At 33.6% G+C, this 23,946-nt stretch overlaps 1 protein-coding gene across 10 annotated transcripts in view; it reads right to left on the reverse strand.

Moving 5' to 3' along the window:
• Positions 1 to 644: 644 nt before the first annotated feature.
• CCNT2 (cyclin T2) overlaps positions 645 to 23,946 on the reverse strand; it is a 36,940-nt gene continuing 13,638 nt past the window's right edge. For 3 of the 10 annotated variants that reach the window (XM_069577723.1, XM_069577721.1, XM_069577720.1), the window contains 7 exons: positions 19,381 to 19,509; positions 17,501 to 17,561; positions 15,535 to 15,597; positions 12,380 to 12,425; positions 10,578 to 10,741; positions 7,286 to 7,356; positions 645 to 6,809 (listed from right to left, as the gene is read on the reverse strand). In XM_069577723.1, the coding sequence (XP_069433824.1) occupies positions 5,382 to 6,809; positions 7,286 to 7,356; positions 10,578 to 10,741; positions 12,380 to 12,425; positions 15,535 to 15,597; positions 17,501 to 17,561; positions 19,381 to 19,509 (1,962 nt within the window). In that variant the 3' untranslated portion in view covers positions 645 to 5,381. Of the gene's footprint in view, positions 6,810 to 7,285; positions 7,357 to 10,577; positions 10,742 to 12,060; positions 12,426 to 12,545; positions 12,695 to 15,534; positions 15,598 to 17,500; positions 17,562 to 19,380; positions 19,510 to 23,946 lie in introns of those variants that run through there. The other 7 variants (XM_069577724.1, XM_069577722.1, XR_011254573.1 and 4 more) reach the window with 6 other exon arrangements.

A 23,946-nucleotide genomic window follows, 5' to 3' on the forward strand; every position in this document is an offset into this window, starting at 1 on the left:
TATTTAGGCTTAAGACGCCTGTTAGAGAAAGTAACTTTTCTATCCTAGTTCTCTTTTATGAAAGGCACTGCAGGCTTCCAATTTCTTTCAAGTATTAAGTGCAGGAAAACCAGTGTGGAGGGGAAAGGGGTTGGAAAGAGCAGCAAGGGTAAAGCAATTTGATTAAATTTCACATGACTAATTGTGGAGGTGATGCAAGAAGGCACACAAGAAAATACCAAAGTATGAGTCTGAATGAACAACTCAAATTCTGTAAACCATAGGCCTGCACTAACACACAAGTTTACTGTACCTGGCTTGGCCTTTACCAGTTTCCTGAATTATCTACAACCTGCTTCTAATGGATGCTCTTCAACACCATCCATTAACCTTAAGCCTCACATCGCAATGAATAGGTACTATTGCTGACATTTTGTAGATTAGGAAATCAAGGCACAAAGTCAAGACATTTACCCAGACACCAGCCATTAAGGGATGGGGCTGAGACTGGAATATGGACAATCTGATCCTCGTGGCCACACACTCCTTGATGATACATGAAGTCACTCAATTAAAGACTAACTTTTATATTAGAGACCTCATTTCCCACATCTCCCAGGAAGTTATTTCTGATTTATATTAACAAGACATGTTGGAGCCTTGGATTTATGTTGTCAATAAACAAACTTTATTAATAATTCCTTGTAATAGATATTGAGATGAAATTCAATGTCTAATTGAATTCATGCCATATACACAAACTCTTGTTTTAGATTTTCTATTGGCAAACATCCTGTTCAATAGTCCTTGGGGGTTCTGAGTACATTCACAAAATGAAATCCCAATTATTGCTGCCAACAAATGAGTACATAAGTTTTTCAAACTAGGTGGGTGAAACTGCTTGAAAAACACAACTTAAAAAAAAAAGAATGTACTCATTAATTAACAATAGGCAAATCAAGTTAAATCAACCACTAAACAGGTTTTAAGTGAGATTTCTCCCCCAAACTTGGAAATAAAGGAAATCAGCCCTCAGAATTTACTTTTGCGATTAATGGATCACAGGAGAACAGGGTAAATCACTTTTGAGAGACCAGAATTACTCCTAGCCACACAACCTTCCAATGTAACTTGCTTATTTAGCAAGCTACCTTAAGAAACTTGAAGCAGAACACATACTGGTAAATGAACAGAAGAGGAGTCATAGAAGCAAAAGGTGGCTGTGCCCAAATTAACATTGCAGAATAAAAAATGGATGCATAGTATCAGACCTAAAATGCTTGGAATACAGATGTTTCAGAGGCAAACTTCTCTTACCAAGACAAACTTCTGACTATTTGGCTTACAGGAAAAAAATTTTCAGGTTATTAGTTGTGAATCCTCAAATTAATGCACTGGTACTATAATTTGACACCTGAGAAGGACGGGGCAGAATGTGCTGCTTCTCCAATCCATAAACTCCTAAATTAGCCTAACAAACAAACTGGTCCATGAAATTAGTGTCTGTCACCAAGTTTTTCTCACTTGTGGGACTTAATCATTTTTCTGGATAAATGTGGTTAGGAAATCCTACTGCCTTCCAAGAAAGCAGAGACTGCTGAATAAAGAATTCTTTGTAACAAAAGCTATGATTTTTCTCAGTGAAGATCTTAAAAATCACCTAGCTATTTAAGCCAGTAGTAGGTCACAAAAAATTGCTTTTCTGTTTAGATAAAACTTGGGAATGGTGAAATATCTTGACAGAACTATCTTCCCTTAGAGATATTACCATGTTTTTTAAAACTATTTCCATAGTAAATGTAAAACCCTAAGAAAATCTAACCAACCAAGGGTACTACCTAAAGAGTATGTAATAGTCATGCATATATATGCAGTGGTTTATTAGTTAAGATTAATCTTAAAGATTAGTTAAGGAATAAAAATAATTTAAGTTCTCAAATATAACCAAAAATATGTGCTTAAAATGCTTTTAAGGCAGGACATTCGGTAACAGAAACATTTCAAATTTGATTAACTGAAATTGACCTTAACTAGTCATTTCTTTAGTTCAAAGTAGACAGGCCAGGAGATACCATATCCTACATAATTATAATGTTTGCACAAAGTAATGTAAGCACCCCTTATGACATTTTGCATGAAACCATTTATCATGGTAGAAATTTTGATTCTTAAGAACTCTAACAAGAATGAATCTGCATACACAGAGATCTAGATGCACTTGTACTGTTTTCAAAGATAAACCTTGGGGTGACTACATGACTTTTCAGTATTTAAATACCTGCAACAAAAAATGAACCTCAGCATTTATTAAAGAAAAAAAAAAGGGAACTAGGACATTTTGCAAGGTCTTACCACTAAAAGATGCTACCACCGGTTTTCTGGGATAATGTCTGCCTCTGAGACTGTTTCTGTGAAAAAACCACTCCTTTGCTTTGGTTCTGAAAACAGTGTATTTTAAAACAGCTAAGGCAAATATTTAGGGGCACAGCTCAATATCAAAAAATTAGTTCAAAGAGGTAGAAGTAAAGCCTTTCTATGTAATGTGCTTCTGCATAAAGGTAACAAATCAATGATCTCTGATCTAAGGAAAACACAACTGCAAAATGAATCACTCTTTTATAGGATGTTTAAAGATAACGGTTTTTAATAGTTCAAATATTTTAAAAAATCTCATCAAAAATGTATCACCTTAACAGTACTTTGCACATGTGGAATTTCATACCTAAATTTGATACTATTTTGGTTTATTTATGGCTACTTACAAGAAGACTCAGTAATAATGTCCATTCATTGGAGTCTTTTTCTTTGGTTGAGCCTACTGGGACCAGGCTGATGAACTATTTTATGCAAATAAGATGGTCAAATTCATGGCATTATGAATTATAAGGGTTCTCATTTAATGGAAATGAAACTTAAAAGAATTTCCATATTTTATCCCCACTGTGGTTTTAGAAGCTAATATCCTGTTTAGAAGTTAAAGAGTTTGAATAGCTCACACAACCCTGTAAAAATTACAACTGTCTGCCCTTTAATAAATAAAGTCATTGTAAAGAATTACATTTACAGAGTGAAAAGTGAATACATAGCATTATCAATTTTGGAAGTAACTAATAAGTACTTCCCCATAACAATATACACTAGCTACCTTTTTAACTGTCCATCATTAGCACCAAAAAATTCAACAAAATTACCTTTATTCTCACATCTCAAAACAATTCTGCAAATTCTTAGTGAAGTTTAAGTATAGTCACAGACCTTAAATATTCACATTGTTTTCTATGTCATACTGAAAATAAGTTCACTACTTTTCTGGATATTCTTTACAAAATCTTATTAAAATTCCTGGTATTATCATCCCCATTATACAGTAGCACAACCACCCAGTATCATTTCACATGATAGCTCCGTAGAGGTTTCACATCTAAATTACCAAGAACAAAAAAAACCCTTCCCTCCCTCATCTTGCACTCTTCTTAATTCTATACTAGTCCTTGGATTATGTACCACTGTAAAAGTATAACTGTATCAAAATTACCATGTTTATGGATACAATAGTATGCCATACAGAGCAACAAAGTTACATGTAATGACAAAGATTACTAAAGTTATGCAAGACAAGAACAAAGTTAGGACATGCTAGCTAAGCAAAGTCCCTAGAAAGAGACTCCTAGTATCCTAAATTCAAATAACATTGACAAAATAATGAATAATTATCTTAAAAAAAATTATAAAGCTATCGGCAAATCAGGTAATTGCTAAATAAAAGTAGAGCACAAGATTAAACTCTAATATTTACAACTGCAACATACTTGAGTAAAATTACAATTGTGCACATATCAGTGGCTTTGTAACAAAAATAATTCATATACATAGAGGAAAAAATTAAGACAGTTTTCAGTTCAACAGAAGTTGAATTCAACCCATCTCAAAGATACTCAACAGCTCAAAGATTTACCACAGAATTGAAGATTAGCTGATAAACCAGAGCCACGTTACTGGCATTTAAGACAAATTTTAAACAAGTTAAAGTCTATCATTTGCTCAGAAGTCAGAAGACTGTGCAAACTTGACCTCAACAGGAATATACTGAGATGTGCAAACAAATGGAAAACCTCCACTAGCTGTTTTATCTGGAGGCTTACCTTTTTTCTTCCCCTCAGAGAGCTTCCTGTTAACAACCGTAAGATATAAATACAGGTACAATGCACAGTCAGTGACCTTTTTAATTTATTGTTAGAATATAAAACAACTGAGAGAGCAATAGGTTTAATTTCATTTTTATAAGGAAGACTGCATTTACCTGAAAAAGAAATATGGCATCACACACAAACACACTTCAAGGGAGGGGTATGTTTAAGAACATGGTGTCATTCTGAATGCCAAAGGAAAAGCGATTCTGTTTATGGTTAAAATATGTAGTGTTAAAGTTCTTTATTTAAGAAAAAAACTTACTAATTCTGCACTAATGTAAGTTTTTGTGAATTTAGTTTTCAAATCACAGTAATCTACATAACCATTATTAACACCTGTGTTTATAGTACTGCAACAAGCCAACAAACACTTAAATGCACTTCACATCAAGAGTATGTAAACTTTATTTTTTCCTCTTCAAGCCTTCAGAAATTCAGGGGCTCTTTCAGCAGCCAGTCTGGTCAGAACCTCTGAAGGCAGAATCAGTGCCTCATGGAGAAAACAACCATCTGTGGCACTGCATACCCATCCGGTAGTGAAGTGTCCCCCTTCAGTGGCTTCCAGTAAGGCCTAGAGTTTAAGGTTAACATGAAAAAGTGCCACCTTTGTTTTAGATTAGTGATGGACTCTGACAAGATAAAATAAAGTTATTCTGTATATTGTTATACTTACAAGCAGCTCCAATCCTGAGTATTTATGGTAATATCTAAACATACAAAAATGTATGTACATTTTTCTCCACCTTCTTGTAAACAGTTGTCAGTATACTGTTTTATCCCTTTATCAGTGAAACATGCAAATCATACATACAAGTATAAATACACAAAAGAAAACAATTTACACTCATTCAAAAGCCAAGCAACAACAAAAAATAGCTACAGTATTCAAATTATAAATAAACGAATGCTTGAGGCATCTTATATTCCTAGAAGCAGCCAGCCATTCACCCTAATGTTCTTAGCTGCAATTGTAGAAATACTGAGTTTTGCACCTTCCATGCTTTTACAGTATTTATAACACTATCATATGTGGAGATAAAGACTTGTTTACTATAATCTCTTCTTTTCAGAATGAAGAATAAAGCAGCACTTACAAATATTGAAGCAGTGGTAGTAACAGCAGGTGTTACCACTGCTAGATCAGGAGGAAGTTTTTCATTCTAACAATTTTTAAATTAAAAAAGAAAAGGAAAAATTGACCTAAAGAAATGATTACATGTTCATTCCTTGGGCACTTAACAGCGAGTCCAGCATGTCGAATGTGTCTTTGTAGTCCATATGCTGGCTGTTTGTACTGTACTCGTGATTGACATCAGGACCGTTGGTCTCCACTGGCTTCTTGTCCAGTTTCACGAGGGTGCTGAGATGTCCGTAGCCCACCTGGTATGTGACAGGGGGAGGGGGGGGTAAGGGATGGTTAAAAACAGAGTTGTGAGAGGATATATACTGCTTAACAGAGGAGGAAGAACTAGATGAACTACCTGAACTTTTGGAACTTTTGCTCATTTTGGAGTGATGGTTGTGAGATGCATCATTGATATGCAGCTTCTTCCTTGAAGAGCTGGAACTAGAGGAAATGCCATCACTGCTCAGGCCAACAGGACTCCTCAGAACAGTGGGCGGTATTCCGTCAGCACTGTGTTTACTGCCACCACTGCTGCTGCCACTGTATGAGTGGGAATGCTTGTGACTGCTGGGGTGGTGGCGGTTGGAAGGATGCTCCTTGTGCTTCTCCTTATGGTCCCTGCTAATATGTGGGCTGGAATGCTTGCTCTTCCCACTGCCTTCATCAGAAGAGCTGTGTCTTTCTGATGAAGAAACTTTTATTTTCATTTTCAGTTCTTCTTTACTGACACTTTTATCAGTGGGTGGTATTGGAATCCGTAATTTCAGTGATCCACTCTTTTCCTTCTTCTCTGCCATGTATTTTTCAGGTTTTTCAGCATTTGTAATGGGAATTTTCATTTTAATGGGAGAAGTCACAGAACTGCTGCTGGCTGCCTGAGACTGTACATGTTTGTGTTGCTGTTCTACCTGGGCAGCTATATAATGATCCCTTGCATCCAGATCAAGGCTTTCTAGCTTACGTTTTTCTCTATATTTATCTAAAGACATTTTCTGAGGAATTACTCCAGGAGTAGCAGAAATTGGCCCGTGGTGTTTACTGCTCCCTGCTTTATGAGTATAATCTTGCTTAACAGAAGAGTGATCAGAAATTTTGTCAGGTCTGTGATGTAATCCTGAATGCAATGATGCAGAAGGCCCCTGCTTGAAGTTGATGTTGTACTGGCTACCAGACAAAGATGTTTCCTGTTTCTGTGAATATATCTGTTCTGTCCTTGCCGACTCTTGATGCTGAGGCCATTCTTGGTGTGATGACAAACCATATGAGGTACTTGGCATTCCTGTTGCTAGCATTGACAAATTATCAGATGCATGGCTGTCTTGAACAGAAATATTTCCTGAATTTAGAGGTACTGGTGCAGGGAAAGCTGATGTAGATGGTTTCTGAAAACTTGGTTTGGTAGGCACACCAGTAACACTATCTACTAACATGGAATTCTGGACCAAAGATGAACCCAGAAGAGGCGTTTCTGATACTTGTCCATCTACTTTTGGTTTCCCAGCTGCCTGGTTAGCCTATTTAAATAAAACACAAAAGAAACAATGACAGCAAAGGAATTTAATAGAAATTTCTTTGCTTATAAAAATTCTATATTAAATATATGAAAATAAAATCACCTGGGGTTGGACTTTATTGCCAGTAAACAAACATCTTATTTAGAGCCATAAAATAAGACTATATATAGTGAAAGCATTGGCTTTAAACTAAATACTGAATAAATTCCAGCCCAGCATCTGAGAGAGGAATTTAACTTGTCTAGCTTTAATTCCCCTTCTTGTAACGTGAGGATACTATTTCCACAGTAATCACTATGAGAATAAGAAATCCATATTTATAGCAAAGTATACTGGACACAGTAGTTGGATAAATTATGAGCGCATGTAGCTTATGATACACTGTAATTACTTCAAATATTAGAAATAAGAATATTTAACCATAAAAATTCAAATTAGCAAATTGATGTTCTGATAAACCCTGTCAATTCTCTTACCCTCCAGTATCGAATCTTCTTCAACCTACTAGGCGTTTTCTCCAATATTTGTAGAAACTCATGTGTTAGCTCTAAAAATAAAATTTAAATTTAAAACTTAGAAGGTGCCTTTAGATTTAGAATTCTCTCAAGTGGGCAATATTAAAAAGAAAGCACAAGAGTTCATCTACTTCATGACCACCTTCCTAATTCAACCATTAGCACATACAGAAGTACACACAGCTTTGAACTGGTATTTTCAAAGAAGAATCTTAAAAAAAATTTTTTTGATTAAAAAAAACAAAACAAAACAAACAAACAAACAAAAAATAATCAAACAAAAACCCCATCTCCCACATCTCCCTGATTTTAAATGCTTACTTAGAATCTCTGAAAAATTTAGTCACATTTAAAAAATTGCTCCCAAACAGAAAACTGCTATCAGGCAAACATCAGGAATAATCGTGGTGGGGAAGGTCCATCGTTAGATTCTTTACAATCAGTGCCCGAAAGTTTAAGGAAAAAAGAGAATATTTGTATAATCAAGATATTAATTACAAAGAGAAAATTAGTAACTTTACGACCCTAACCAAGTGATCATGACTAGCATTACCAGTAATAAAACATATCAACTTGATATACCTTGATGAAATGCACTGAGTAGGACAACTCATTTCTGTGGTATTCTTGCCCAAAATGTAAAACCTCAATTTAACAACGGGAAAACATCAGACAAACTCTAATTGAGGAACATTTTATAAAATAACTGACAATTATTCTTCAAAGTGTTAAGGACATGAAAGAAAAGACTGAAAAATTATCACAGATTGGAAGAGATTAAAGGGGGGCATGGCAACTAAATGGAACATGGGATCTTAGATGTTATTATTACGTAAGATGCTAATATTAGAGAAACTGGGTACAGGGTATAACAGCACAGACTTTGTACCATTTCACAGTTTCTTTAAATTTAAAACCATTTCAAAGTTAAAATGAAAAAATTTCTTTACCTATACTTGTAACTTCCTAGCGATCAACACATTATTAACATTTCAGTAAACCACCCTGGTCACATTTCTACAATTTTTCTTCTTAAATTTAGGATTATAATGAAATAAGAGATGATTCACTTTTCCAAAGTGGTATGGTTAAGATGAATTCTAGTTTTCAACTCCATAGAAAAATAGTGTTATTAATAAAGTTACTGGCCACTCTCAACACAAGTATTAATAATATCAAATGAGAATGTCATGTAATATTATTAATGCCAATTTAGTATAAAGAGACTGATAAAAATTTGGCATCATTATGTGCTCATAATCTGTGATAAGTAGTTCCTGCTAAAGTCTCAGGAGCTTTTTGATTCAGTTTAGATGAAAAAAAGATCTGATGCCTATATTACCACTTCTTCATTAAAAAAAAAAAGACCACTTTTCTACTTGGACATAGTAGTAAATCTAGCAGATACACAATCCCCCTGGGTCCAAAATTAACAATAAATCATTCTGATTCAGCTTCAGAAAAATTCACATTATAAAAAACACATGAGGGTTTGTTATTAATCAATAACCGCCCCGCCACAACCCTCTTACAGGTAGGCCAAACACAATCAATGCTGTTCTGGTGACAGTCATTAAATGTAAAATTCAGATACTGTTAACATCTGAAATTTTGTTACTTTTTAATGTAATCAAAATAGAGAAAAGGCTGCTACATAATATGTTGAAATTTTCAATGTGTTAAGTGTCCAAGATTCCTATTCAATGTTCAAATGAATATGAACTTGAGCTTTTTCAGAATAGAAGCAAAGACATATTTAGATGGCTCGTGTTGTGTCAAAAAAGACTTTACCTACAATTTAAGAGCAGGATAAAAGGCAGATTACTTGCTTTCTATAAACTTTATTTTAGAGACATGTATAGAAACTATTTCTATTAAGTTTTTATCTTATTTGTATCTTATCATATCTATCAATAGATAAGACAACTATTTTATCTTACCTGTTGACTGCTAAAATAAGATGGTGGCACAGATAATTTCAAGTCACAAATGGGAAAATAAAAAGTTCCCATTAGTTTTTAGAAGATGTTATATTTCAACTCGCTGAAGATTTCCTACTACTCTGAGTAAACTTTAAACTATCACTAGTGAGCCAAATATGACCTGTATCCTGTTTTTGCAAATAGATTTACTAGAACACAGCTATATACTTATAGTTGCCTGTGGTTGCTTTCTAGCTCTGGTGGCAGAGTTGTCTTGTTGCACAGACAGTATAGCCCACAAACCCTAAAACAGTTACTACTTGGCCCTTCACAGAAAAGGGTGCAGACCCTTAAATAAATTTCTACCTTAAAGAAGCATCTGAGATATTAATGGAAAACCAATTTCCAAAGCCTTAGGGGTCTCTCACTTTTACGTAACAGATGTCCTATAAATCCAGTTTTCTCATCAGTTTCAATTTTGTAAAGGAAGCTGGGGAAAGCACACAAAAAGAAGCTGAAAACCTAACATATCAGTTTAGATCTAAGAAGTGTTATCTATTTCCTTTCTGTAATCTATACTTCCTGGTTAAAATGTCTTAATTTGCAAGGATATTCTACCTCTGGCCTGCCAGAAAAATTTCCTTTCAGGAGACCCCTAAATGCCAGATTCATAATTTATAGAACTTATACTCCCAATTTTTCCTTGTCAATTCATACTTATTAATGCACGGCAACAATGACACACTTTATCACCAGCAGAACAACAGAACAAGGAATATTACCATGAAAATATCATTAGCTTACTGCTTCACATCTTCTACAGTAAGTTAATACATGCTTTGTGTTTATACATTTTAAACCCGACAAAATTAGTATACTTTAAAATTATGTATGCTTGTATTATCAACCTGCAGCATTATATTAAATCATATTTCTTTGGAAAGTCATGAAAGGGTTTCAGATATTGAATAGTGGTTAATAATATGTTCATTTTTCCCCCTTTAGGCTAATCAATTTATTCTCATCCTCTTCATGTGATCATGTAACTGTACTTTTAAATCCTATTGCCAAATTGTTGAAACAGAACTGTTTTAAAAGATTTTTTATCTTTTCAAAAGAGGAAATACCAGTAGATGAAATGATACCTGGGATTGGCATCAAGTAACTACAGGGTGAAGGAGGATCCTAGACTGGCCAAAACTGTTCAACTGACCATGAATATATGGGAACTCAATATTTTTTAAAACCTATACAGAAGCAGACAGAATGTTTAATCTATGATAAAAAGTAAGAAAATATTCTGTTGTAACAAAAAGATTTTCTCTACTTACCATCTAGTAATTCCAGAGTAACTGTAGGATCCACATATTCCCACCAATGTTTTCCATCAGTTGACACAGGAATCTCCCAATTGGACCATTTGCAAGCCAAATGAATGCATACACATGCTATCACTGTTGGTTTATACTGAAGACAGAAGGTTGTAAGATGCAGACTGTTGTAGAGCAGATTTGGAACGAAGAGTCATAGAAATTCAAATATGTAAAACAAAGAAAAACATTTACCAATAAGATTAGAGGAAAAATAAAATTATTTAAGTTTTCTTTTTTATGTCTAGAGTACAAAACCTTATTTTATAAAATTAAAAGCTAACATTATGATACTTTTTATGACTATGGTCACAAAAACTCAAACACTAAAAACCCATATAGATTATCAATGTTTTCATACTCTTACTTCCCAGAGTATATTATTAATACTACTAATACTAATATATCAGTATTTCTAAACTTTGTTTTTACATCTAAATTACAACTATTTCTTTATAAAAGTAGAGGAAGACAGTACATTTCCAGTAATTATTATATATAAGTAAAATGACTTAAAACTTTTTTTGGTGGTATTTTTGTTTCTTTTGTAATGTCATGGTAGAATAAAGAAAAAAGCAGAAAACTGTACAACTGACAAGGTAATTTCAATACCACATTATAATTATAATCAGGGATTCTACCATTCCATGTGGCTTAACATTCATTCATTCTGAAGTAACTCATATATTTAACACTTCTTTAGGTAAAACTATCTTCTCAGCAAAGCCACAGAGAAAACTTACCTTTTGCTGAATAGCTTCAAGGCCCAATGCTGCTAAATCTACAAAAATACTACCTCTCTCCTTCCATGACATGCCAAAAACTGCACTTGCAACATGTCACAGCTAGCTTTTTCTAACCCAAATTTTAAATTTAAGTGGTTCTTGCCTTGTTGTTCAGTATTTCTAGGGACAGAGGTTAAATCCCAACAATATATACCTAAGAAAATATACTGGCTTTTTTGGCAATTCAAAGTTTTAAACAAAACATAACAGTATCACAAGAAATTAAGGACCACATAAAGCTGGTTTAGTCCACTCTTCCCCAATGACTCATTAAAAAAATCAAATTTAAATCATTATTATAATCAATCCAGAACAAAATTACATATTAGATATGAAAGGCTTTTAAAAACTATTCTTCCAGTTCAATTTCAGAACTGATGAAAATGTCTACTGGTCAAGCACAAACCCATACTGTTCTTTAGAGAAAGTACTGAACGTTTAAGTAAAAATTACACTTATGCAAATCAAGGCACTGATAGGATGTGACTACTACTACTAATCTACTACTGGTGGGTATTATCTGGAAAAAAAAACCCAAGTTATATAAATTTTATTTATTAAAAAAACTTTAATGATTAAAGTTAATATAGGATCAAAGTGAAATTTTTAAAAATTGTCATTTAACTATAATTGTAAACTAGAAATAGCTTTATACTTACCAAGTTGCTCGAATTTCTAGGTTAAGTTTAGCTCTTTGTAATCTTTAGCTGCTATTCAGGCTACCAATTTTAGACTTATGCACTCACAAATCGAGAATATGTCACCAGAAAGCACCACTACACTTCACATTGTGCATTTAACCCCTCTGTGCCAAAAGTCCCTTGTACAATACACCGCAAAGCAGACAGGAAGGTACCACCACAGTAGATGGTCCAGTCTCCTGCTGCAACAAGGGTGAGAGACACATTGAGGGGGCCCTGCATTAAAGGAAGCTATAGTGTGCTACAACAGTGCAACAAAGAGGGTCAGGATAACAACCTGTTGGTAGCCATGAAATAGGATGTCTGTGCCAAATCCTTGCTTGCTGTAAGAAAAGAAAAAAAAAACGAAGACAATACTATCAGCTTTAACATGCTACCATCAAAAAGTTCTCAACACAACAAAAACTTCAAAGATTTGTACACAAAAAGTAAATTTTACTTACTACTTACAAATATCACAAGAGCGCCATCATTTTCTATACTACTGAAAATCTTCAACAACATTCACTCAAATGTTTCTTGCTATCCCCCAAAGATCTGAGAAACAAGCCGATTTGCTTTTAGCTAGCCAGTTACAAGGGCTAAACTTGTTACTAAGTTAAGCATCTAGTCAGCTAAAAGTTGCAATAAAGCATTCTCCTGGATTTAAAAAAAAAAAAAGAAGAAGAAGAAGAAAAGATTTTGAAGTCTAATACAAAATACAAAGAGTTGCCTGCCAGACTTAATCCTCAGTCATCACATTTAAGTTGGTTTAAGTACTTCCACCAAAAAAAACAAAACAAAAAACAAAAATCAAAAATAAACCCCCAACCCCCAAACTCAGAGAGGACAACCTGCTCAGTTTTTCATCATGTTACTAAGCATCAACAGAATAAACCACCTAAAAACATCACAAGGATGTACAGAAACCACTGTAATCATTTTTAAATTATATAATCCAATTAATGATAACTTTAGAAAAGATATAAGTACTTTAGAGGGAATCAGGATACTTCAATACTGGTCCTCAACAGAAAAGCAATTTTTAAGAACTAGTTTCTTAAGACACTGGCATTGAAAACAGCCCCCATCTCCCTTCTTCTACTTCTTATTCTTCCCAACAGGGATGCCTTTGCTACAGTTTCCCTTTCTCCCCCAGTTACATTCATTATCACTGACATACCTTTCCCCTCTTCTCACCTAGGATTAATTCACCTCCACTCACCCCACTCTAACAGGACTCAAGTTCCTTGCCCTCTCCTAGTTTTATTCGTGGCACGTGTAATCCCCCGCTGCCCCATGGATCATCAACATAAAGGTTTACAAAAGGGATTTGGGCTTAGCAGAGCTGTGCTAAGGAAGTGTCAAAGCATCGGATGTCTTGGAGGCATTGTGACTTAAGTAAGGCATTCTTTCCTGGTGGAGAGGGAAGGAGAAATCACAGAAATGAAAGGTCCCTGTAAAATGACATTAGCCAATTGTGCAGCAAAGAGCATAATAACTTTCTCATCTCCAGATATGGGGGGCATGGGAGAACTTCAAAGAAATCAAACAATTTACCCCCACCCCCATCCCACAAAAGAATCAAAATATATAGATAAGTAAAAATAATTTTAAATTGCCATTGTACTCTTCACCTCAGAATATATGTAAATTCAGTAACCTATTAAAAGTCATTGCAACAGAGAAAAACGTAAGGAAAATGTTCTTTTGTTAGCTTGAAGTGGTTTTAGGGCAAAGGAAAAAAATATATACCAAACATGAAAGAACATCTTAAAAATGGACTAAGATGCAAATTATAGTTACTTGTAAATGTCAGACAAAAATGACATTAAACGAGATTTTTACAAAAATTTAAGAATTCGTCACATTTTAAACATTAATAACAGTAACAAAAAAATCAGATTTAAATATTTTGCTTTGGATGATATATCCAATTTATAGATTTTGTGAATGTTTATATATTACTATTCAGTTCTGCAAAATAAATGGACTTTAATCTCTCTAGCTTCTTTAGACAGGATTTAAGAGAAGTTGACTCAAATTTCACAATACCAGGTTGAAAATTCAGTTTCGTTTTCTACTAAGTGTGTGTGTATATTTCTTAACCTATATTTAATATCTTTCTTCAACATCTTTCTTTGCTAAGCTCAACTTAGGGCAAATTAAGTACCTCTCCATTCTTCAAAAAAAACAGCTCAACCTTCCAAGTTTCCAGGGAAACAAAACTTCTTTAAAGCTTTATTTCTTAATTCCATGTCTACACTAGTTTATCCATACAATTCTATACTATGCTGTAATACTAAGGATGAGAAAGTGCTACAAAACATATAACCATGAATAGGAACCATAATTAAATATAAGTAACATCTGCTCTTAGATTTAAAAAAAAAATCTAAGTCCATTTCTTAACAATGACAACTCAGTTACCAGACAATAGGTTTTTTTTTTTTCAATATAGCCATTAACAAAATAAAATCCTACCTAGGGATAAAATGAATTCAATTTAGAATGAATAAAATAAGAGAACATTCAGGTAAACACTAGAAACAAGGCTTTCAAAAGTCTTACCCATTTTGTTTAGAACAAACCTAAAGAAGTCTAGTGGTAAAGGAATAAAATCGCAAAATTTCATTTTCAAAAAGAAATAACAGAAGGCACACTAAAAGTTCCAAGTGACAAGTGCATACCACTTCAAACGGTAAACAGGAAAGGAAAAGTAGTACAGCATGCATCTGTGTGAAAACTTATTTCTAGAGATACAATGATATACAGGATTCATTAACCAGAGTAGAAAAACATACACCACATGCTTTATAAGGAGGAAAGAAACAGTACAAAACTTTGTACTCTTGTTTATAAACTGTTTAATCGGTATATCACATGCTGTTAGGTATTATACACAAAAAGGAAGCCACTTTTAGTAAGGCTAAAGAACTTAAACCAATTTTGGCCAAATAAACACAGGCGTTAACATTCCCTAAAATGACAAATCTAAAGGCAATTTTTATCTGAAAGATGTGAAGGTGACCTCCAAATTCAAAAACTGTAATCGGTTTTCAAGAAGTCAATGAAGTTTGATATAAATTGGAAATTAATACTATTTCCTCCACCTATATGTTAAATGGCCCACATCTTAAAATATTAAATGAAATGGGATGAGTATAGCCCAAAATAAAGAGTTCTAGTATTTGGAAGCTCTCTAATTATTATTATTTTTTTAGTGAAAAGAGACTCTCACCTAAATTTAAAGGAAGTTAATTCACCAGGAAGGACCAAATACAGAAGCAGATGAATAGGCAGGTGTAGAACACTGAAACATAATGCTTCAAACTGACATTTCTTGTCATTTTATAATAAAACCCCCCAAAAGCTAGGAGAACAAAACAGCAGTCATTTCAAATATAGACAAGAAGCAGCACTGGTAATTTAGAAGTTTCAAAGATCACTTACCTCTTACTAACTGGGTACATTTCACCACATCTGTGTGTGGGTGTTCAATGGTGATCTCAAAACCTGAAATGAAAAGCACTTTTTTTCCCAATCACTTATACCAGTACAATACTTGCCTGAGAAATCCCACTCATCATACAACTGTAATTATGAATTTTTCATTATTAAAAAAAATCAAAAGTTAGTTTCTCATCACTGACATGCTTATTATACCTTCAATCATAAGAAGTAATATCTCGAAAAGCATTCCAATTACGAAAACTGAAAAAGTTACTTAGAGATAAATAGTATTTATTCAGAATTCTGAATTACAATTAGTTTGAGATTATCCTTAAGTTACAAACTACAATCATGACAATTATTAAAGCAGCCCCACAATTTAAGCAGGGAATTCAACTATGTAACATATTTCTTAAGTATATTCCAACTCCTTCTTTCAGAAGATGTAAGAACATTTTTCATAAATATAATCTTTGGGCCACAGTGGGAGAAGTGATCTTTTAAATGATACAGTTCTCTTATTTTCTCAGTGTACCTTAGATAAAAGAGTTTCAATCAGTTAGCTTGTAATTATATCTTATTATTAATAATAAAAAAACTGTTAAGGCAAGTGAACCCTGTAGGTAGGGCATAGTTTCTCCTTTTCCTTTCTTAGAAGTGGAGGTCGTTGTATAGTGCCATGAGAAGTAGTAAAGGAATAATGTTCAATAAGCAGGTAATCTCGATTTTCAAAGTTAGTGTGTGGTCTATTCATATTTGTTATTAAACTTGCAAAAATTACACTTTAGCCATGAGTTGTATCTTGTAAATTCTAATGTTCCCCTTAAAATAATGCTGTTCATTCTGTGTTTAAGAAATCTGTCATCAGTAATATGAATATGATGGATTTTATATGATAAAATAACTTTTAACAATAATGTTTTCCCCTTCAACTTTCATTATATGAATATTTGTCAAATCTCAGATTTATATAGTAACAGTAACATGCTAAATCCCTAGATTTGGAGAGAATAAAAAGATTTTCACTTTTATTTTTCTTGTTTAATTGCATCCAGATTCTCACTTTCATTCTTCTATCTTTTTATATTATAAAAACCTTCAAGAAGTTATATGTGTTTCAAACAACCTACTTATGGAAAGCTATGATTATGACTTCTATTCAACATCTGGGAATTGAGTATAAATAAGATAAAAACAACTAATAATAAACAATGATTATCTATGAAACACTGTGGCAATTAAAAATATCTTCCATCTTCAAATTCACAGTGTTTAAAGCAGAATTATTATTCCACCTTGCACACACAGGATAAAAGTAAAGGAACTATGACCAAGTTTACAAAGTAAATAAAGAGTATATATTTAAGTGCAGATCTCAATAAAGCCTATATTCTTCCCATGACACCCTGCTAGGTCCTTCCAGAAGTAATACATGACTTTACACAGTCCACACCTGCTTAAAGCTCAATCTCCTCATGAGTAAAGTAAAAGATTAGAATAAATGATCTTCAAAGATGATTTAAGTTGCACAAATCTTAGAGACGATTAACTTTTAGACCAGGATGATGGACACTTAAATTACTGTCATATTTAAAATGATGCGATAAATTTATAGGCTCTAGCATAGCAGGACTGCCTCAGATGTTTATAACATTATAATCATATACGACAGCCCTAAAGGACCATTTTATTACCCCATGCAAATCCAGAATGAACCAGAGTCTTAACTATCTGAAAATATGAGAAATCACACTGAAAGCTATGTTGACCATTCAATTAAATGTTAAAATTTAAAAAATGGTTTCCTCAGAACCAAGCACTACTACTCTGGCTCCAAGCTGTATTTTCTTCAATTATAAAATTGAAACTTTCTTCAATGATAAAATTATTTCAGAAATCTGTTCCTTTATTTAGAATATTGCATTGATCAACACATACACAAATAATACTTGACGTAAGTACATACCTAGGGTTTGTAGCATTATGGTTTCAAGTAAAACCAGTTCTTGAGTCTGTTGAAGATAAGTCTGCCAGGTAAAAATAATATCAAAAAGTTTAATAAACATAACATAGCTAGACCACAGTAATGTTAAATCTCTTAAGATTAAATCACAGATCCATTACAAACTCCAACAAAATCTTTCGGAAATATGAAGATGAACTGAGGGTGACAGATAAAACCTATTTCTGTGATAAACAGATTCAGTTACTTCAATTATAAGAAATGTTAAAGCAAAACAAAATAAAACCAATCTAACGCTAATAATACAAAAGAGGGTAGATTAACTGAAAACAAAGAGATCTCCAGTCTGTAAGGTAAAACTTTACCTAGGCATTGGCACTTCGAGTCCCATTAAGGATAGGAAGCACCAACTCAAGAAAGATCAAATTCAAACTGGCCTTTAAACAAAAGGCTCATTAGCTCACTACAGGATACTTCATGTATTAATTCCTTGACTTCCACAATTGGTCAGTGAGTTATTTTTTAGAATAACTTTTTCTCTTCAGAAAAGACAAAATCAAAACAAACCCTCAAACCCTTAGATTAAAAAAAAAAATTTTTTTTAAGCTATAAAACACAGAAACAATGTACCGAACACCTGAGGGGACAAAAATAGAGACTCTTTTTCCTCAACTTCACTAAATCATTCAAGTGTAATCACTCAGGGAAGAAAAGGTATGAAAAATTTTCTACCATCTCATTTTTACATCATGACAAATGACTAGGGTGATAAGAAAACCATATTATATAAATATTCATTTATGTAAGGACATACTGCTAAACTCAGAGTGAAAGCACCTTTAATTTTATTAATGCCCACTTTGAGAAGATCACTGAGCTTCATTTTGAAACAGTCTTTTCTATTATTTAAACAATACCCTAAGTAATCACAAGAAATAATTCTGAGTTCGTAAAGTTAATAGAAACTACAAGAAATAATTTTAAATAATCTCATATTCACTATACTGAATGGCCACATTAATATTTTAGTCTCTTAAATCCAACACGTAGGATAAATACTTGTCACTAATAGAATCAGATATATTTAATCTGGACCTTAAACTTGATCCAAATCGAACTGAATACTGGTAGTCATTCAGTAGTTAGAAGTTCTTGATAAAGCAATTCAATTACATAGGAGTGCTAGAAAAAGGATTTCAAAAGCCCAGAATGCTACAGCTTCTGTTTTAAGACATCAGAAGACTTAAAAATGGGGATATGAAACTAGACCTATTGAAATGTGGATGAGGAACAAGCTGTTTGGAAACTAGTATTACTTTTTTTTCCCCCCTCCAGACTATTTTAGGAAAATAAAAATATTTTTGAAATGCCACTCATGTAAGCATAGTAAAATGCATCTTTATGTATCAGAGAAAAGCAGTAGTATATATGTATTGATAATAGAACACTTTTGTAAAAAGACTAATTACTGGTCTAGAGATAAATCCAGAGATTTTTCTATTCCTACATTTGCTGACAATTAAAAAAAAAATCTATCTATGGTCTTAAATATTTATCTATGGTCTTATGGATGTATTTAAGACATCCAAAGATGAGATGATGTCCCTTCTACACGTATCACTGATTTGCTGTGAGAATAAACAGAACAGGAAACACTTAAGAGTACCTTTGAATCAAGGACTTAAATGATTCAGAAAGACAAAAACCTCACAAACATAACATGAAATGTATTTCTGTCAGATCACTTCCTGGTATTTACCTTCCTAAGTGATAACAGAAATAAGCAGCACGGGACAGCAACACTAATTGAATTACATTACGTCTAAATGATGAAAAGGTTTCAAATTTACAAAGAAAACTCAAAACAACGAATTTTTACATACATCACATTTAGTATCCAGCAGTGGCTCTAGGGGATGAAGACAAGCATGTGCTACTTTGATAACATGTTCAAGTTTTCGAGCCTGTTCTTCTACTTTTGCAGCCAAGAATAATGCAGTAGGTGATATCATCTGCAGAGAAGACAAAATTTGGTGATTTAAAAACACACACATTTTGGGAACACCTTCTACTTTCTAAGAGGGGGATGCAAAAAAGGAATGTAATATTTACAGTATGAACTGAAGCTGGGCTATGACAAGATTGATGTAAGTTTTTAGAAAGTTATTCATTAGATATAACTTGTTACTTCAGTCTATAAAATCTGTTTTACTTGCTTTGCAAGTAGAAATCTAAAAGGAAAAGACTTACACTTTAAAAGAAAGTTTAAATAATAATAATGCACACTGGGGAGGTAGAGGAAAAAACTAAAGCAAAACAATAAAGCCGAACCTCTTTAAAAAGAAAGGAAGGAAGAAAGTAAAGAAAAAAAAAGTGGTAAAGTATAGTCAGATTTTCCCTCTTTTGAGGCAGTCACCACTCACTGGTACTCTTTTAATCAATGCTTCATTGTTTGGTTAAGAGCTATACCCTCTTACTTAAGAGAGAAAAAGAAATCTCCTAGACGAAATCATAGGATTCTGAACATGAAACTGCTACTTAATTTCTCTATAACTTCAATAAAGCAATATTAAAAATACCCTGAAAATTCATGTAAGACAAACCAATAGCGTAGAAACCTTGCCAATTGGAGACGAAGGAATCATCAATTTGTTTTACCTTTAGTAAGTTATCTACTGCAAACAGAAATGTAAGAACATAGCACTATAGAGATATTGACTAAGAGAACACCATTTTGAGCAATTATTTATCTAAAAAGTTAGTACTAAACCAAATAATTGCTGAGTCAGAAAACTGGCATATGTTAAATGTTACTAGAAGTAACATTCTAAGATTCCATACAAGAAATCGGTCATGAAAGGATCATTTCTAAATGTCAAGATTTAGGTACATTATTTTTTAAGAGATGAACATCTAATTGTGTGGAGACGGGTAATCAATCCCTACACAGAAACAATACCAACAGAAGGACGGGAGGAGAAAGGAGGGCATAAATCCCATTACATGTTTTGGGTAGTCAAAATAAAGAGAAAACTTGATAGAGGGAAGATGGACCCTTTCTTCTGACAGCTCTTCAAACAACTTACAAATATCACTCCTAAGACATAAAACTTAATCCTTGCATTTTGGCTTTGACAGGGGCCTTCTCTAATCCAACCGCATTTGCAGATAAGTAAATGGAGTAAAAATGACTTCATGAAGTTGTCTTACTACATAAAAATCTTTAAAACAGACCTAAAATTAAGCGAGTTTGGCTCTAAACAACCAAAAGTAATGTTACCTTAAATAGACTGAATAATTCCACCTTGGACTTTCAATTTATTTCAGTCATTTAAAATTAAAATGACAAGGCAGGCTTAAAAACTTGAGAATGCTGATTTAGTCAAGCAATATCAAAATTAGTCAGTATTCTTGAAATATCAGTTATATAGCAGTGATCCAGGGCAGGGGGCTTTCTAAATTGTAAAAAGTGTAAGATAACTGAGAGTAGACAATTATCTTCCATCTGTTCTGTCATTTTTTCTACATACTGAAAATTTCTTACCACCGTTACCTAGTTTGATTAATTCCTTTGCTATTTAACAGCTTACCTCAAAAGATCACATCCTCCCAACTTCTGGAATCAGAGCGAAATGCTCTTCTTTATTCAACAGGAAACAGTATATTCCTCTGCCATTGTACTTATACTGTATTCTAACTTCTGATTTATTATATTTGCCTGCCCTACCAGTCTAGAAGCAGCCTGAACAGAGACTAAATTATTCATTTGTGTTCCCATTATCTAGCATTGTGCAGCTGCTGTTCACAATACTTAATGACATGTGGAAAATCCACATAAAGGCACCAACATTAAGTTCACAGTATTCCAAATGTCATAATAAAAATCTAAGAGCCAATGACAAGGTATGAAATGCAAGAAACAATAAAGTGAATATACTTTCACTTTCCCACAATCTCTCATTTATTATCTCATTCATGTCTAAAAGGGGAATGGCTACACCAAAATTCAAATGTTAGAACTATCTGTCGAAGAATGAAGCATAGAGGCTCAAGTGAAAAGTCAAATTAGGCTGAACTTAATAAACTGTTTGCCTAACTGCCAGATAATTTATCTTAACTTTACTAAAAGGCACTTCTGAAAATCTCCAGTGAGTTTTTCTTGGTAAAACTCTCTTAGGACTCCTAGTAACAGCTCCATCCTCTTCAGACTTTTTGTAAACCTTGGTATCAACAAGAACTTTCAAGTCACACAGCTCTTCACCTTAGAAGATAGTCTCAAATGGAATCACAATACACATACTAGTGAATGATTCTAAAATTCTACAAGAATTAAAAAAAGAAAAAAAAAGGCATTTGAGGAGCTTAACATTGATCTTCAGGGTAGGTTCCTTGTTTATTTACCCACATGCCTAACAGAAGTCTTTCTGTTCTCCCTCTAAATAGCGTTCAAGTCTCATTCTCCTTCAAGCAACACTAATACCCAACACTCTTTCAAAGTTCCTGGTGAAATCCACTAACTCCATTTAGATTTCCTCCTCTACTGCCTGCAAACATCTTACTCCATCAGGGCTGTAAAAACAAAACAAAACAAAACACCTTTGTAGATAAATACTTAGTGAATATCCATGTGAGGCTTTAAGGATGACTAAGGAAGGTAATTAAACTAGGTACTACTGCTTTTCGTATGAAAAGCTGATTTTGTTGTATGGCTTACTAAAACGAAAATAACTCCAAAAGTTTAAATAATAACAATATTTCTAGTTGGTCTGTGGCTTTTAAAGGTGAACACACTTCTGAAGGCAACAAACATTCATTACCAAACTTGGTTCAAAGTCAAAGAATTTATACCAATATTGGAGTAGACACTTGGCTGGTTCACATGACCAATTACACACTGAGATTCAGTTTACTGGGGACAGGGACCATGTACTATCCATCTTTTGTGCTCTGGTACCTAGTTTAATAAACTTTCTCAAGGTACTCTAACTAAAGGTAATAAAAATTGATCTTTCAATAGTGTCCAGAGTTTGTCACTCTAGCAGATGTACAACTATTTCACGGGGATATTACATTCTCAAAACAAGACAAATTTCTACAGAAATATACCATACAAATGATGGAGAGGGGAAGGTGGAGGTGATGACGCCAGCTGTCGCATAGTAGTCAGACTGTCTCAGTGGAATCCTGGCTCTGTTATCTGACTAGCCTAGGAAAATTACTTATTTTCTTTGTGGTTCAGTTTCTGCATCTGTAAAATGGGAGAAATAGTATCTGCTTATAAAGTTGTGCTGAGGATGAAAGGAATCAATATACGTAAGGCACTTGGAATAGTGCCTCACAGTTAATATGACTCAAATATTATTACTACACCCCTTCTCAGCCTTTTGGCTAAGACTGAGTGTACTATGTTGCAAAAGAAAACCACAGCTGTGTATTAAGACTCAAATATTACTATTACTATAGTGCTTCTAGGCCTTTTGGTTAAGATTAAGTGTACTATGTTGCAAAATAAAACAGTTGTGTATTTTTACTGTTGATTTTAAATTTAAAAAGTGATTTAACACGCTCTTTAAAATTCCCTCCTTTCTTGCTCATCTTCTTCCTTGTACAAACTCAGTTCTTTAAAGGGATCACTGCAGTCCTAACTATTTAACTATTATAATAAACAGATTCAAATACTGAAATGATGACACCTGGTTTTACTTTAATGATTACACTTGTAACTCTTCTTTTCTCTTCTCGCTCCAATTGTTTTTCCACACTTCTCTTTTTGTATTCCTTTGTATGTTTTGATTTCTCCCTCTCAGTCTGACTCCCTCCCTTCTCTATCCTCCTCCAGCCCATTCCTGGCCACTGTCTCCCCCGCCTGCTCATGATGCTCTCGCTACTGACAGTCCTCACTCTCATTGCTGGTTTCAACCTTGATAGTTGGAGGCAAGGTCAGTCTGCATTAACGAAAAGCTTAGGTGATTGTTTAAGTCACCAAAAATGGTTATATCACCATCAGTTTCAAATAAATCATTTTTGTCTTTATTCTTTAAGTAATTAATTTACTGCATAAACTTTGTGCATACATTTGTATTTAAGAAAGAGCCATGGTCATTTTGTTACTCTTCAATCTCCTAATCCAAAAAAAGGCCCTAACAGAAGCAAAGAACTCCAAGTCTGTTTTCTATTTGTTAATACATTATCAACAAGCTTGTTCTAATATATTTTTAGGTTTCATCTTTAGGTCCCACAGGCTGGTGAGGCTATTTCTCCCATATCCCTTAACTGCCCCAACACTCCCTGTTCCTTAAGACTAGAATTAACTATTTTCTGTGCCTTGAAGATGCTTCATTAATAAATATCCAACTAGTTCTAGGTATTGCAGCTTATAATTTGGGACTATGTCTATAGTTAAGGAAAAATGGTAATGGTGCAGCTTCAGCAAAGACTCACAGAAAAAG

The sequence above is a fragment of the Ovis canadensis genome, chromosome 2 (assembly GCF_042477335.2).
Source record: "Ovis canadensis isolate MfBH-ARS-UI-01 breed Bighorn chromosome 2, ARS-UI_OviCan_v2, whole genome shotgun sequence".
Lineage (NCBI taxonomy): Eukaryota > Metazoa > Chordata > Mammalia > Artiodactyla > Bovidae > Ovis > Ovis canadensis.